Source organism: Cryptomeria japonica, chromosome 8 (assembly GCF_030272615.1).
Source record: "Cryptomeria japonica chromosome 8, Sugi_1.0, whole genome shotgun sequence".
NCBI classification, from domain to species: Eukaryota; Viridiplantae; Streptophyta; class Pinopsida; order Cupressales; family Cupressaceae; genus Cryptomeria; species Cryptomeria japonica.
This window is the reverse complement of record NC_081412.1, coordinates 245,878,730-245,895,723: the sequence shown is the minus strand read 5'-3', so window position 1 is coordinate 245,895,723 and position 16,994 is coordinate 245,878,730. Positions and strand designations below refer to the sequence as shown.

Below are 16,994 nucleotides of genomic sequence, written 5' to 3'. Positions count from 1 at the left end.
GATTGAGTCATCCAGACTTAGGACAAACAAGGAGCCCAACATCTGTTGCCCATTTTTCACAGCATCGACTTGTTCCTCTGCTACTTAAAAGATTGGAAAAGCTTGGTTTTAGCATTTACTCTGGGGACAATCAATTAAATGAAGGATATAGAAATTTTGGATCACCAATTGGAAAAGTTAATTTAGGTCATGAATGTGTCTCCATAAATCCTACATCCAATGGGATCAAGGCTGCAATTTATTGTGTTGAAAATGGATTAAAGGTTCTGAAGAACTTTCACTGCAGTTTTTTGATTGGAGCAGATGGAGCAGGAAGTACTGTGAGAAAATTGATGGGAATAAATTTGAAAGGTGAAGAGGACATGCAGAAATTGATAAGTGTACATTTCTTGAGTAAGGAGCTCGGACGTATTCTCTCAAAAAACAGGCCTGGAATGCTATATTTTGTTTTTAACCCCAAAATAATTGGTGTGGTTGTTGCTCATGACCTAAATGAAGGAGAATTTGTAGTTCAGGTAATGTACAGATAGAATAGATTTATGATAGCGTTCACGAATCACAACAGCACATTTCTGTCACTTTGTTGTTCTGTTTAAAATTTATATAATGTCTAGAAAATTTAGAGTATGGCAAAAATGAAATATTTTAATTTCTTTGTCGCATAATTTATATCTAAGCTTGGATAATTTTATCTTTTTTCGCTTTCCTTCTTAGTTATGTCATGTTGGTTCACTTTGTGTTTTTGTAGATACCTTTTTATCCTCCTCAACAATGTTTTGAAGACTTCAGTACTGAGGTATTGGAAGTGCTTAAGCATTTCTTTTTCACACGTATATGAAATTTCCACTCAAGTGTTCATGCTGTTTGATTTGTTCTATTAATATTCCGGCAATTCTCCTTATAAAAGCCAGACCATTTCTTCAATAAGAATAGCTTTTAGGAAGTCCTTTCTAAAAATCATTTTTTGCACGTGTCAATTTGGATTTTATCTAACAAAGGTTTTTGTTTTGTTATTTTTCACAAAGAAAATATGCTATTATTGAGTACAACAGAATGAAATAGAAGGCTATTATATTAATACACATTTTTTAACTCCATTCTTCTTGGTGTAATACCCAACAGACTGCTATACTTATAGTTGTCACCAATTGCATAGCTGAGAAATCAATTTTTTAATCAATAGAATAGAAATTTCTACGTACTTATCCAAATCCCATTCTATTCATTCTTCCACATGTATGGACTTGGATTTTGGGAGTAATCTGGGCCCAAAACCTTTCTTAATATATATATATATTCCTCAACTTAATGATGGATCATGAAGTGTGACCCAAAACATCTAGTATCTCATTTCTTCCAGAGTTTCTTTTAGAAGCTCTTTCTTTTCAACGTCAGGGGCAGTGCAAGCTTAAAATCTAGAGTTATAGTTGTTGATCTCAAATGTTTCATAGAGATGAAGGATTTGTTAGCTTATTTTTCATGAGTTTATAACTTTATAGCCAGAAGGCAGCTATGGTTGTTTTCCTATTTCAAGCAAATACCGTTTGTTAAGTCAGATAGCAAATTTACAAAATAAATTGATTCAATATATAGTGTATTTGACTATTGCATTTTATGCAGGTATGCAGGGAACACATTTTCAATCTGGTTGGAAATGATAATGTGGACTTAGAAATAAAATCCGTAAAGCAATGGGCGATGCATGCTGAGGTTGCTGAAAAGTTTATATGTGGCAACTGTCGGGTCATACTTGTTGGTGACGCTGCTCACCGTTTTCCTCCAGCAGGGGGGTTTGGTAACTCCATAGACCATACACCATCCATATATATACATAAAATGACCTCAAAATTGGTCAAAAGCTAAATGCTTCAATTATCAAATAGATATACTGAACTTTAGTTATATATAGCTCGTTTTGAGCTTATGTGATTTAGCATAGATCAATGGAATTATATTCATAAGAAATAAATTAATTATGTTAATGCCCAGTAATGACAAATTTGCCAATTAATCAATGAGCCAAAGGTAAGAGAACAATAATACATGTCTTCGTTAACAGTAATTTCAATGACAATGTGAATAGATGACAATTAATTAGGCACTAAATTTGATTTTGGCATTTGACTAACAAATTCAGGCAATTAATCATTGGTCCAAAGACGAGAACTGGAATAGTTCAGATTATTGAAGAACGTTATTAATCTTGTAATTTTCTTGAAGAGGGGTCCAGAGGAAGACATCAAACATTGAATGTAAAATATTGCCTAGTGATATCCAAATATATGATATTATGTTTCACTGTGGAAATCTAAAATCTTTGATAACATAAATTTTCTTTAGCATCAAGTCCAATGACAATATATAACGATCAAATTAGTATTAATTGTACCTTTGACATTTGTGTAACTGGCTTTAATTTTTTTTTTGTCTTTTGTTTTTTTGATTTTTAAGGATGCATCTTATATAATAAAATTAAATAGGAAGTATCCATCAATCAAGCAAACTGTTTACAAGGAAAATTTACAAGTTCAATGGAATTTTAAAATAGAGGGACAGGGGATGCGAGGACAGTTTTTGGGGATAGGGCAACCATGGACCTAAATTTGGGGATGACAGTGCAAATATGATATATTACTTGAAATGTTAGCTATAAAAAATGTATGAGAAATAAGAATTTATCTTTTTAATTTTCAAGTTAAATTGTAAACTACCAAACACAATGCATTGGAAATGCTGAATATCAATATATATTATATACACTATATTGGTTACATTGAAGTACAATGGGCTAATTCCTCAGTTGTCTAATTATCCAGATCCATCCCAAAGAGCATTGCGAATTCCTCATCGCTGGAGCTTCTGGATCCATCTAGTTTAAGCTCATCCAAATGGACATCTACCAACTTTGATCAATATGTGTCATCTCCTTGGGTGTACATCCCATTGTGCTGTTGGACTTCTCTTGTACATAATCATATTGTGGTCCAAGAGACATAAGGCACTATGTACAACTACAAGCTTCTTTACTCTCCTAGAGTTAAGCTTGTTCCCGTTGATAGGCTCTTGATAGAGTGGATGAAGTTGCATGTGGTCTGATTTCTCTTAGCAATAGAGAAACTATAAATTTGAGACAAGAGGCAAATGGCCATTGTGGTTGTCAATGATTGAAGCTCATGCCTAGTCCACCATAGTATTATCTTGTGCCATATCGCTCTTCCTAACTTTGCCTCTTTTGGATAGCCCTTGAGTGTAGCAAATTTGATCCACTTGTGACAAATGTTAGCAGCCTCCTCTACACTATCCATATCAGATTTTCCTTTATGAAGCTTCTCTTCACCTTAGTATTTGCCACAAGTACGAATTTGCTAGGGCTTTACACATACCACTTTGGGATAAATCCATAGGGAGCCATGTGCAAGGGAGTGTTGAACTTCTCCCAATTCCACTGAGTGATATACCTTTTTATTTACTCTCCTCACCAAGTCGGTCTGATTACTATTTTGTTTGCATTTAAATTGTTTTACCTATCTCCCAAGGCCGACTTATTATGTTTTTGATTATCCAATGGGGCTCATCTATGAAGGAGGCCGACTTGTATAACATTTTGATTGAATGCATTATCTTTTAGGAGGCCGACCTATTATGTCCTTGAGCGCGATTTAGAGGTGCTAAAGAAATTTTGCTTGAGCTGGGCGGAATTGCAAAGGAGAGAGGGAATTGCACCCTCCTTAGTGTTGTTTCCTTAGGCGGGATTGCAATAAGGTATAGGAATTCTGCCATTCTTCCTTGAAACTTAGTTGATTTCAACTTTTAACTTGGGTGGGATTGCAATAGGAAGAGGAAATTCCACCCTTCCTCTTAAAACTTAGGCAATTTTCACTTTCTATGCAAACTTTAGCCGATTGACTATGTTTCTTGAGCGGATTTCCTATGTTAGGAAGGAAATTGTGAGGCTTGGAGGGCAGAATTACACCTACCTAGTGCAATTGCGCTCTTCCTCTTGACTTAGTTGATTTCCACCCTCGAAATTGTAAACTTTGTAAGCACATTTTCATGATGTAAAAGAAATCAACATTTGGGAGTGAGCGCATTTCTGATGTTGTGAAGAAATTTCCAAGTTTGGGGCACAATTTAGACGTGGAAAGGAAATTTTCCAAGTGCAATTCTCTATCCTTCGAGGAATTGGGCGCATTTTCATCTTTGATAGGAAATTTTGATGACTTTGTTCAACATGGAAGAGCAATTGAGGGCACTAATTCACCATGAAAAACAAATTTAGAGTGTTGGGCACTAATTAAGACCGTGGAATGCAATATGTTGGTTGCATTCCACGACTCTTAATTGGATTACCTCGGCTTTCAAACTTAACATTTTCTCACTACACTGGCTTGACAATTTCTTAACAACATTGACAATTTCGACAACTTTGCATCTTTGACAAATTTGACAAGTTAAACATGGATTTTGTCCTTGAGATTAAATCCTTGGAAAATTTCCTCATTCCACATCCCAACCTAGGAATTCTTAAGCCAACTCACCCATCGCAGACTGACAAGACATCACTTCCCTCCTTCAAGAGCTAGGAGACTAAGAAACCCAAAAATGCTGCCAAGCTAAGGAAACTAAGAAAACTATTAACACTATCAAGCTAAAAGTGGGGGTCCCCATTTGCAATGGGATGATGTGTGAAAATGTCACAACAGGTTCCTTATAAAAAAATACAGTCTCTTCAAGATGCCGATTTTCCTAAGTTCCGTCTCAAGGCTTGAAATGGCAAGTCCAAGTTCTGGTATCTGGTTAGTAGAATTTGTTTGAATTTCATTAAGGCACTGCATAATTAGGTGGTAAGTCAAATTTATGGTTAAGATCTAGAAAGTATTAGTATTTTTTATCTACTTACTGGGGTCTAGAAAAATTTCCTTGCACATAGAAGAGAGTACAGTCTACCATAGAAGGTTCGTGCTAAAATTGATGAATAAGTTGTAGAATTAAACCTTTAAAATCAAGGTAGAAGAATCACAATGTTTTTCATATGGTTAGAGGCATGTCTTCTGAAAGAGGATCAATCCCAAGGGATCTTAATAGTCTTGACATCTAATTTATTTTTCAGTTATTATAAGAATTATTCTTCTGTAGTTTTCATAGCCCTCACAAGCAAACACGATACTCCTTTGGGCCGGCCTTTGCTGCTAATTTAATTTGGTCTTCATGATTATCTCACAGGCTTATATTTTTCTGTCAATATTTGTGGTCGTTGGTAACTTGGTATTATGTGTTTGCATCTAATTTTTGGTCACTTGTGATAGTAATTTTCAATTTTGTCCATTTTGATAAAAACTATGTTTATTGACCTCTTATGGTTTACAAGATTTTAGCTTTATGTTTTATATTACTAGGCTATGCCCTTACATCTGGTTCATATGTACAAGTTTGTGGGTAATCAATTATTTTTTAAGCTCATCAAAGCTTTTCATTTACAGAATATGCAGTTTCCATCCTAGTTCCATCTCTTAGAGAAATTTATATATTCCACTTTTGCTTATGTTGATCCACAAGAATTGCAGGAATGAACACAGGCATACAGGATGCTCATAATTTAGCTTGGAAATTAGCTTCTGTCTTGAATGGGCTTGCCTCACCTGACTTACTCACCACTTATGAAATGGAGCGCAAACCGGTACAAGAGACATTCTGGATATTATGTATTATTTATTTCACTATTTTCTCTTTTCCATGTATGGTTGGAACCTTAGTAATTCAGAAAATAATTACAAAATGTTTCTATTTTTCCTTTGAGATCAGATAGCAGAATTCAACACAGCTCTCAGTGTGGCAAATTTCAAGGCAGCAATTTCTGTTCCTTCAGCATTGGGTCTTAACCCAAATATTGCAAATTCAGGTAGAGACATATCTTCTAGTTTGTTGAAATTTTTTAATAATCTCCCCACCTGTTTGAATCATTTGGAAATATAAATTATATTTCTTGATTTGTTTAAATTTGTGATTCTACTGAATTAGGATAGTGCATCAGACAGTGAATGGGATTGGTTCCATTCTTCCAAGTCGGTTGCAAACAGTACTTTTGGAGAGCATTTTTGCACTAGGGCGTGCACAACTGTCAGCTCCTCTCCTTAGCAGGTATAATCCAATAGGATCTGCAAGGCTTGAAAGAGTGAAACATATCTTAGAAGATGGCCAGAGCCTTCAGCTCCAATTTCCTGCAGAGGATCTTGGTTTCAGGTATCCTCTTCAATCCCTTAACAACTCTTAACATTTCATGTTTGTCCTCTCTTTTACCTTCTGCTACTTCTATATGGGATATGTGAAATTTGAAAGGTAAATATTATGTAAGTTGTGCCTGGATCTTAAGATGTGTATGTTAATGGTACTATCTTGAGAGCATTTCCTGGTTGCTGTTTTTGTTTAGTCAGAAGAAAAACTAATTTTTGTATTGTGCAGATATGAACAAGGCTGTCTGGTTCCTGAAGGGAACATGTCAAATGATACATCAGAGGAAAAACCTACTGGAAGGCGTAGAGATTATATTCCGTCGTCTAAGCCTGGATCACGCTTGCCACACACGCAATTAAGGATTATAGGTCAAAACAGATTCCATCTAACCAAGGTGAATGAATATCTGTTAAATGTTTTATAATATGGTAAACTTTTTCCTTGTCATGGGTGCCATTAAGGCATATGAAGTTACCTTGTTTTGACTAGAAAGTTTTCTAGACTTCATTCTTTGACCTAGCTTTGTCTGATCTTCTACTTCATTGCCTTTGAGTGCAAAATGCTTCCAATCTTTGTCTGAACTTCATAGTAGTCACACAGACATAAAATGTAACACATGATCCATTTCTACTGCATGATAGCATGGTGACGGTCATTTCACAGCTACATCTAAAGAATATCTGGCCTTGTATTAATCTTGATCTGCTGGTAACAGAACATCAATTTAGGAGTGCCATTGATTACATAGTCTACTTTTAGTTTCTGAGGGAAATCAACTGCACACTGGACCTAATATATTTGTAGGATTGCCACAAAGGAGCCCAATTTTAGTCTTCTTTAGCCTTCTCCTCTGTTGTGCTTTCTGTTGGATCTCAAATCAGATTGGATAGTTTCTAAGGAAATGCCAACTCCTATGATCAAAACCTCCAATTGACTTGGCCAACTTATAGAGTGAACCTATTTGGTTACTAACTCTCTCACTTTAGGCTCTGCAAGACCTAGGCGGGTATACCTACTCACTAGTCACTTTTAATGACTAATGCTTTTTATAGCAGATTGAGTATCTTGATCTAAATTTCTCCCTATCTCAGAATGGCATAGGTTCCTAGGATAGGTGGCTTTTAGATGAGTTCAAGATTGTTGTTGTGAAAGCTATTCGATCTTTGTGCTTGAAATTTGCATGCATACACTATTGCTAATTGATTCTATATATACATCCTACTCAACTATTCCTATTGCTTTAAAGTAAAGGTAATTGACATGGTAAAAGGTTGTTGTTTATGAATGATCAGTGCCTTCCCTTTTGTTTGGGCCACAGAGTCTATTACTTCAGCAGGACTTAATGTATGCTTCTATGAGACAATTTTTAAATCACCCCCTAGGTAGATTTGTCAGTTACTTTTCCTCAAAAAGATCAGTTTTAATAGTCTTATGCTATAATTTGCTTGAATGAATTTAACCCTTACTTTAAGAGACCATTCAAGGAAGACTTACAAGGAACAATTATAATCCACAAGTAGGCCTTTTATTCAAATTAATAGCAGCAGGCAAATAAACTTCACTAGGAAGATACAAGCAACCGTATCTTCTATGAGACAATATCACAGAACAACTGCCAATTGAAATAAACAACTCACAGTGCATACGTAAAGTTACATCTATCTCTTAATATCTTTTGTTTTACAAGAAACCTCTCATATATATGAGAACAAAAACTATCTTTACGAAGAGTCATGTCTCTTCCCAACATCAACAACCAGGTTGTATGTTCTTAAGAAATTTAAATAAAAATATATTAAGCATTCCCAAGTGGTTTATGTAATCATCCTCTCTGTAGCCTTTGACATCAATGTTCTGCTTCTTCATCTCTGCCTGCAATGAAATGTACTCAAAGATTATTTGGTTGACATAAGGGGCCAAATCTTTATCCCGATCCAATCTTGAGATGGTTCACTCCTTGATGCTAGCAAGCTCATTTTGCCATTGTTCCAATGATATCAATTCCCCCTCCTTGTAGATTGTTGGCATTCGTGAAGTGCTTCCATCTTCCATCGCTTGGAGGTCTTTGTTCAATGTATCAGCATATCCGTCATGTTTCTCCAAGTACGCTGTCCCTTCTGCTCTCTCTTCAGTTGTCATGGTATCAACGTTGTTCATTACCTCTTGCAGTCGTTTCTTTAATCTTTCATGCTCCCTCAGAGCCTTGACAGTCCCAGTGTACACTTTCCAATACTGATCTGCATGTGTTAGCATGGTTCTAAATCTGTGTTCAATGATATCACTAACCAGTTTATCCATTTTCTGTCAAGCACTTTCTACTTGTTTAATTAACTTCTCACTCTTAGTCTTCCAGTAGATAGTATTTGTCAAAGCATCTATAACCTTTCGGTCAGTTTCAAGTGCCAGACTTAGATCATCAATGCCTAGAGCAGAGTTTTGCTGTAGTAGTCTTTCCTGTAACCGTTGCACTTCCTCACTGACCTTTTCATACAAACCTTTATAGGTGCAATTCTCCCTGACTAAGAATTCAACTTGATCTTGATTTTGTCTTGCCACATCCAAATTCAATTTGGCAGTGACCCTAGGGTTAGTTTTCCCAACTTGTTGAACCATTAAATGTCCAAAGGCCTCGTCAATGTCGACAAGTAATGGCCTTTTCTCCTTAGGGTACGTAGCCCACAACATAAGAGTTTTCTGATCTGGATCATATCCTGATCCCATGAAAATCTTATCTATTACATCTGGCATAATTTGTTTGTCGAGCCCCTGTTTCTTTAGAAAACTATCAAACAACAGAGCATATCTCATATTCCATCTTGAGTATACTAATATCTCAACATCTTTAAGTAATAGCCTTCCCCTTTCAGGCGTCATTTCCTTCATGGCTTGGTCTATTTCCTCCTGCAATATTTTGAGCTTCTCTTCCTCGGTTTTCCCTTTTGTATTGGCTCTGACTAATGTTTGTACTGGCACAAAAATGTGTTAAATTCTTTGGTATGAATAAAGTCATTGTCTGAAATGAATTCTTCATGCTCCAGTAACCTGACATCATTGATCTCCTGTACACCATATTGGCCAGTTGCCAGATTCATCTGCATGTCGCGTTCATATCCAGGTGGATACTCTTCTCTTGGTGAATCAACAGGCATAAACTCAGAAATAGACCGGGGAGACATGTGTGCCAAAGGCTCTGTATCCCTGACATCTTGTTTCCTGTCCCTGAAAATATACATAGGGACATCATCTAGAATCTCCAATTCATGTCCCATAAGTTTATTAGCTTTAGCTAAGGGGTCATCTGCCCCCTGCATAATATCCTCATTAATTTTTCCTCTACTAAGCTTCCATTCGTAGGCTCTGGATATTTTGTCATATTTCGTTCTTCTCTCTATAGCTTCTTGCTTTCCACATTTCTGATGAAATCATTAGGCATCAATGGAACATGCTCTCTAGCCCTTAGCGTCTGTGATGCTTTTGCTTCTCTCATATAGCCTTTAGGGTCGAAGTTTGATCTAGGATCACCTTCCACCATCTTATAATAACCCAATTTATTCTACAATAAACCATAGCTTTTTGAACTTTTAACAATAAAGTCTGAAAAAACCAGTAACCCAGGCACTATGGATTGCTTCCCATGATCTGTCAAGTGTTTAGCACTGGCTATCAATAATTGTCTGATAATCTCAAGGCAAGCTACTCTATTAGGCACTGTAATAGGCAACAAATAAGGCTTTCCTTCAAACCCATACACCCTTATTTGAGTATAATCCAAAAAACAATACCAATCTCCCCAATTATGTGTAATTGGAGTGTCTTCACATAACTCTTTTGGCTTGAGAAATCTTTGAATTTCTGGAGATATAGAATGATCACACGGATAACCTAGCAATCTATACAGTGTCTTAATGAAGTATTCTTCAAAATGCCTATACTGACTATTGTTGTATCTCTGGTCCCACGAAGATAACCATAACTGCACAGGCTTCCTCACTCCAACTTTATCATAAGCCTTGACACGTAACCCATCCGGCCATAATCCTTTATCTTGTCCACTACAGAGTAATATATGCATGAGAAAAGAATAATATTTGAAATGAACATTCACCATATCTCCTTTCAACTTCTCCAAACCATGATTCACGACTTCAGATAAATAAGCAGCAAAATCAAATGCCCTAGGGTCCTTTGATTGCAAATCCGCACACATTATCATAGCCATTATATCCATCAAGGGGGGGGCTTCTATTCCTAAGACCTGGGCTACACAATAATATGTGTACTTGAAATAGGGGTAGAAAAGGTTAACATCAAAGGGAGCTTTATCTCCTTCACCGAATGGCACTGTCGATCCTGCAATTTTTGGTCTGTGGATAGGGAGTCTCCACCTCTTATATATATGTTCCATATTAAAGAATTCTTGAGTAAGTTTGCTAGTATCTATCTTTTCTTCAAATCCCCAATCTAAGTCAAATACACTTTCTATAACCTCTTTAGTGATGGACACTATTGGTTTCCCCATATAATCATATATGGTTTTCATCCTGGGGTCATAATTGTTGGCTAGAGATTTCATAAGTTCAACGTTTACAAAAACATTGGGTACTGCCAATTTCCCCAGGTTCAATCTCCACAAATTATTTACAGGCTTCGAAGCATTTCTTCGCACATATCCAAAGATGAACAATTCATGCCCTCTGATCTTTGTCCAAATGTCTCCCAAATTTTCAAACCTATCCTCCAAGCCCTCATCGTCTGTTTTAATCTTTTTGGACCAATAGCTCGAGGCAGGGAACTGGTCTAGTAAGTCTTGGTCTAATGGGCGACCTTCCTTCTTCTGCCTTTTTGGTTTCTCCTCTACAGACTAGGTTTCCTTAGGTTTCCTAGCTCTGGTTTTCTTAGACGAAGAGACTTCCATTATAATGACAAAGTTCGGAAATAGGGAACTTAGTTGGAGTTCTGGACCTTCTGATTTTTGACAACTCTCTGTGAATTCTTCTAACCAACGCTGCCTGAATTGTCCTCTTCCTTGTCGTTTTTATTACAATTTTACAGTAGTTTCATCAGTTATATCCACCTGTTATGTAATGGTCATGAACTCACTTGTTTTGAATTTATGACGATGGGACTTCATTTAATTCTGGAATGATTTCGTGGTAGAAAGTAATTACTTCTTCTAATAGTTCCTTTTCTCTTTCTTCGATACTCATTTGCGGCATGATTTTACCGTTTACTTTGATGAAACCACGTTCTTCGGCAGTGTTCCTTTCTTTCTTATCAAAAGGTCTCCTTTCATTGAACTTACTTTTGTTTCGATGAAAGTATTGTTATCGCTATTGTGCTTCAGGTCTTTATTGAATCATTGTTTTTCATCAAAATGGATCCCATTCATTTTTATTCCGAGTGATCAACTTCGATGTGAACCTTTGCTGTTTCATCGAAACTTTGTTTTTCGATGAAATGCATTCCATCGTTATACCTTGAAATAGTTTATCTGATGCCCGAGTTCTATCGATGACAAGTCACTGATGAGTGACCTCCATGTCTTATCGATATTACTGCGCCGATGAAACTTTTCGTTTCGTCAAGAGCCAAAAACCCTCCCTTGACGACTAGCTTCCATCGATGACATTTTACTTTATCGATAAGACTTTAGACGTCGGCCTAATGCTTTATTGGTTCTTCAAAACTCACATCTCTTCAAAATAGTATCGTCGATGGCACTTCAATACATTTTTCGATAGAAACAATGACTTCAGTGATTCTCTTTTGAGTCTTATCGCGGCCAGAATCCCTTCGATGGTTCATATTAGCGAGGAAACATTTATCAACTTCTTCAATACAACAGATATATCTTTTCGGTGAGACTAAGCTTTTCGGTGAGTTATTTTGCTCACCCGATGGTCGAATTTGACCGATAAGAGTTGTGAACCTAATGTCGATGAAAATTCAAAGGTTTCTGTAGAAATTCTTAAGGGTATACTTAGTCGTCCTTTCTTTTTTAAGAAAACTTCTGTAGCTTCAACATGAAATCAGGGATTATTATGATTAGAAATATAATGCTCAACACTTTCCTTCCACAATGTGCCTGTCAGCATTTTTTGTTCTACACTATCTAAGACTTTAAGTACATAAGTGATGATTTATCCCCTCTATGCAGTAGTGTATAAGTTGGGTTGCTTATTTAGGTTTGATCTGCAATAATTGGAGAACCATGTGACAGAAAGAAGATATGTTATTATAGCAAAAAGTGTTGAAAATGTAGCTAGGTCGTATCCCTTGATTGGGCCGACCTAGCTTGGTAAATTTTAATGTGGCCTTCGGCCTTAAAATTTATTGTGTATGGGCCTATTTGGGATATTGTGTAACTTGTAAATTCAATAGGTCGGGACCTATTAATATGTAACTTGTAAAGTGTTATTGGTCAGGTCCTAACCGATGTAACTTGTGATATTGGTCTGACCCTATAATGGCAAATGTAACTTGTGGTTATAAATGGGTCTGACCCTATGATGGCGAATGTGAATTTGTAATTTGGCGCCAAAGCCAACCTAGGCATAAGGGTTAAGGGCATGTGTATAACATAAGCGAATATCATCTGCCTTAATGCGATCTGTTCTACTCCAAAAGATCAGCGAACTACATTCTGAAGTCAGCGAAATTGTCTTCTAGCTGGGCGAACATCTTCCTAGGTCTGCCGAGCCTGCTCCAAGGCTGCCGAACCTGCTCCAACGCTGCTGAACTTACTTCAGGCTGTGCTACATCTGTTCTAGGGCAAGCGAACTCTCTCACATGATCTGCAAAGAACAATTTGGGCGATTGTTCAAATTTGACCTGAACCGTGATTCAGATAAGTTCTTTGTATGCCCTAGAAGGGCAGTATTGTAATCTGCTGCTACACCTAATCTAATCAGATCTGAGATCTTTGGTTGCTGGGTTTTTTCCTCCAAGAGGGAGGTTTTCCTAGGGTACATGTGTGTTATGTGTATGATTTACTTTGCATTCTGATTTTCTGTTCTATACTGCTGATCCGATCACTAAAAAAACTAACAAAAAGTAGGCAGGAAATGTTTGATTCGTGGGGACCTTTATCTTGTTAATTCATTGGTTGTATATCAGAGGGCATTTGTGGGATTGTTAAAGGGTTGATAGGTTGTTTCACCACCATTATAGCCAATGTTGTATCCATTTTAATATTTGTTTCTGCTTCTCACATTATCGTAATTCCATCTTATATTGACAGGGTATCTGCTCAACTTTGGACCTAGTTCCTGGACATATGCTTGAGTTTCTTCTCATTATTGCACCTGATAAAAGATCCTATGTTTGGGCTCATGCTGCACTTAAAATGGCAAAGGCTTGCAAATTTCCTTTAAAGGTCTGTATTATGTGGCCACAAGAATCTTCTCACAATGCTCTTTGTAACCAACCCATACATGAATATCATGAAAATAAAATGCTGATAACACCACAAAGGCAATCGATAGATGAGGGAGGTTCTGTGGTTGCAGAGGATTGGAGGAGAATGAACAGAGAATCTGTGATTGATGCTGAGGACATCACAGGGTCATGGTGGGATTTATGTAAAATGCCAAATCAAGGTGCAATTTTGGTTAGGCCAGATGAACATATCGCATGGAGGTCAGATTTCAGTTTCAATGAAGATGCATTGGATGAGCTAAACAGAGTGTTCTCGATATTGTTAAAGAAGCCCGCTTTGGATGCTGGCCAAATATTACAGATTAAATCAAATCCATAACTAGCCCAGATTCTGCTATAATAATTTCATGTATAGTCACTGGGATGCATTTATTTCTGGATTGCTTTTGTAAGCACCTTTTTTGTGTCACTTTCTATACTATGTATAGAGATTAGCATGTTTTAGTTAAGAAATCCGTAAGCCCATATAGAGAACTTCACCTTCATGAAATGTTATTACAATGACGCCATCTTCTGTTACTTTGGTAATATAATTAAACTTAAATTTTTTGGTATTATGCTTTGAGAAGATTCCAGAATATTCAAAACATTATTACATCTGTAATTTAGCAGTGAGCTTGGACAATATGCAAGTCAAACCAACAATAGTTTAAGAATACAAGTGAAAAATTGAGATTTTAAGATAGTTATCTTACCCTTCATTCAGGTAGCTATGAATAACAAAATTGCAGAATATAAACTTGCAAGATGCATCCAAATGCTTTAAAATGGGAGCAATATTTTGGTTTAAAAAGCTCTTAGTTACCACTTTCTTGCCATTGTTACAAATAATATGAAAGTTGAAGAAACACTTCATTGTTATAGCTATTTATTATTTATAATGATCTCTTTCACAAAACAATTAAGCCAGAACCCATGACAACACAATTGAGTTAGAATCCATGACAAGTGCTCATAAACAACATCCATTAGCAATCAAAATCGAGGCCATTCGAAGTCAATGGCAAAATTAATTCTCAAACTCAGCTTACACGATGAAAACAAGTAATAGAAATCGACACGAAAGCATATTTCATTTTAGAAGGAAAGCACAGAAGAGCAATCATTTTAGAAATTGCTACAAACATAGAAAAGAATAAGCACCAGGCTACATGACAATGTTCAACAATAGTAAATGAAATGGGTTCCAATGATAAACATTCTTCCACAATTTGTCGTTTGACGCTGTTAGAAGATTGCATCATAAAAGAAGATTAATCCTCTATAGACGATTCTCTTTTAAATGTCGAGGGCACATTTTTTCCGAAAGATTTAAAATCATCGCAAGAAGTTTATTTTAATTTATTGAGTATTCAAGCTCGAGAAACATCAATGGACTGATTAGGGGAAGTGAAAACATAAGAAAAGAAGTGCAACAATGGTAACTTATTTTCATCTCCTTTTGCAAAGCTGATCCCTAAAAGTATCCATTATGAAAGAGTACAAGAGAATAAACGTTTGTCCTTAATATATATCAAGTGAATAAGAAGATTTATTTCTATATTCTATAAAATAGAATAAAAGGTTTTTAATGTTAATGGGGTTAAAGAGAGTCTAAAGGACAGTTGCTCCAATCATTTTAACTTTCTGCATTGCTGTTCATCTATTTTTTATTTTGACAATGAAAATATAGCAAAAAGAACAATAAATAAAGATGTACAAAATGAAAATAAAAATAGAAGAATAATGTATCAGATATTGAAGCCACAATTTACTTGCACAAATAAAATATACCATCTAATTATACATCTGATGTTACACATGTATATAAAAAGTGAAGCTTAACTAGAACAAGACTATTTAGCATATGGGTTAATTACATCAACAAAATTTTACATTTATTTTCTTCACTGTAATTGCAACAATGTGTCTCTCTTTTAATCATCTTTTCAACAAGATCTTTGTAACTCGATTGATTTAACATAATTGATGGAAGGTGATAGAATGTCCCTTGATTATGGGGTTTGAAGGTGCAATAAACACAAGAAAAGGTTGGAATTATGCTAGTCCAATTAACTAGTTTTTAAATCCTTTATATGTGAAAATCACACCTTGTATATGCCTTGATGAGTGCTTCTCCTTTTTATTTTACTTGAGAACAATACAATACTTACAAATCACTTAATTTTTATGTAATTTTCTAAATGAGATATAGTTCCTCTAATGACCAATTTTACGAAATTATTTAGAATAAAATCCTCCTTTAGAATCAGAAAAAATTCTCTTGAATGTGAATAGGACAAAAGGAGGAATGACTAGTTATATGAAATTATTTAGAATAAAATCCTCCTTTAGAATCAGGCAGAATTCTCTTGAATGTAAATAAGACACAACCAACTCAATTAGTCCTTTGAAATGATATAATCAAGAACAGGATAAGCCAAAGGCCCAAAAATTGCAATCCATTTGCTTTGGGGCAGCATTAGCAAATCAACTGCTCCGATGAAACTCAATATGAACATTACTATTGTGATGCGGAGACACACCTTGGCCAACAAAATATGTGAAGTCCAAAAGGTGAAGACAAATATAAACCAAACAACATTACTTGCACAAAATCTACCAAGAAAAGGTAAAAAGCAAAATTAGAATCCTTGATCTTCCAAGCAATCGGCATAGTGATGATGCAAATGATCCATGTTGACACAATCAAAATGAAGCAAATTTCCATTAACTTTTCAAGAGTAAGGTGAGCATTCTTGAGCTCTTCGTCCAATTTTTGTTGTTCAACGTCTTTATTCGATAATTCCATCTGCAAAATATGTACCAATATATATTGTTAACATATACATTAATTTTAAAACAATGCAAATAGTGAAAAAAGAAGAAACCGACCGCTCAATGATTGCTAAACAATGCAGTCAGTCTCTCTCGTAAAATCAAAAGCTGGGATGAACCAATAATTAAGAGAAGCTCCTCAATTTATTGTCGATAATGATCCTATTTTACTTTGAGTCAACTACTTTAGATGAAACTCTTCATAATTCATTTTTTTATATTTTATTACTAAAGGTTTGTAATATTTCAACATGCATGGGCACTTTTATTTTAGATTTATAATATTTGATTAATGAAGGGATATAATGGACACTTAGTTTTACTTCAAACAATTATTTATTAGGTTTGTAATATTTTATTTTATAAGTGAAATGTTTCAACATAATTTTATTAGTGAAACTTCAACATTATTTTTTATAAGTGAAATGTTTCAACATAATTTTATTAGTGAAACTTCAACATTATTCACAAATAGTTTTAGGTTAAACATTAGTTTTAAATGTAATATT

General features: G+C 35.5%; 1 protein-coding gene across 4 annotated transcripts in view; it reads left to right on the top strand.

Moving 5' to 3' along the window:
- LOC131049948 (uncharacterized) overlaps positions 1-14,225 on the top strand; it is a 68,517-nt gene extending 54,292 nt beyond the window's left edge. For 3 of the 4 annotated variants that reach the window (XM_057984054.2, XM_057984056.2, XM_057984057.2), the window contains 8 exons: positions 16-515; positions 749-796; positions 1,621-1,795; positions 5,565-5,677; positions 5,803-5,899; positions 6,024-6,240; positions 6,460-6,625; positions 13,472-14,225. In XM_057984054.2, coding sequence (XP_057840037.2) covers positions 16-515; positions 749-796; positions 1,621-1,795; positions 5,565-5,677; positions 5,803-5,899; positions 6,024-6,240; positions 6,460-6,625; positions 13,472-13,987 — 1,832 coding nt within the window. In that variant the 3' untranslated portion in view covers positions 13,988-14,225. The remainder of the gene's footprint in view (positions 1-15; positions 516-748; positions 797-1,620; positions 1,796-5,564; positions 5,678-5,802; positions 5,900-6,023; positions 6,241-6,459; positions 6,626-13,471) is intronic. The other variant, XM_057984055.2, reaches the window with a different exon arrangement.
- The last annotated feature ends 2,769 nt before the right edge of the window (positions 14,226-16,994 follow it).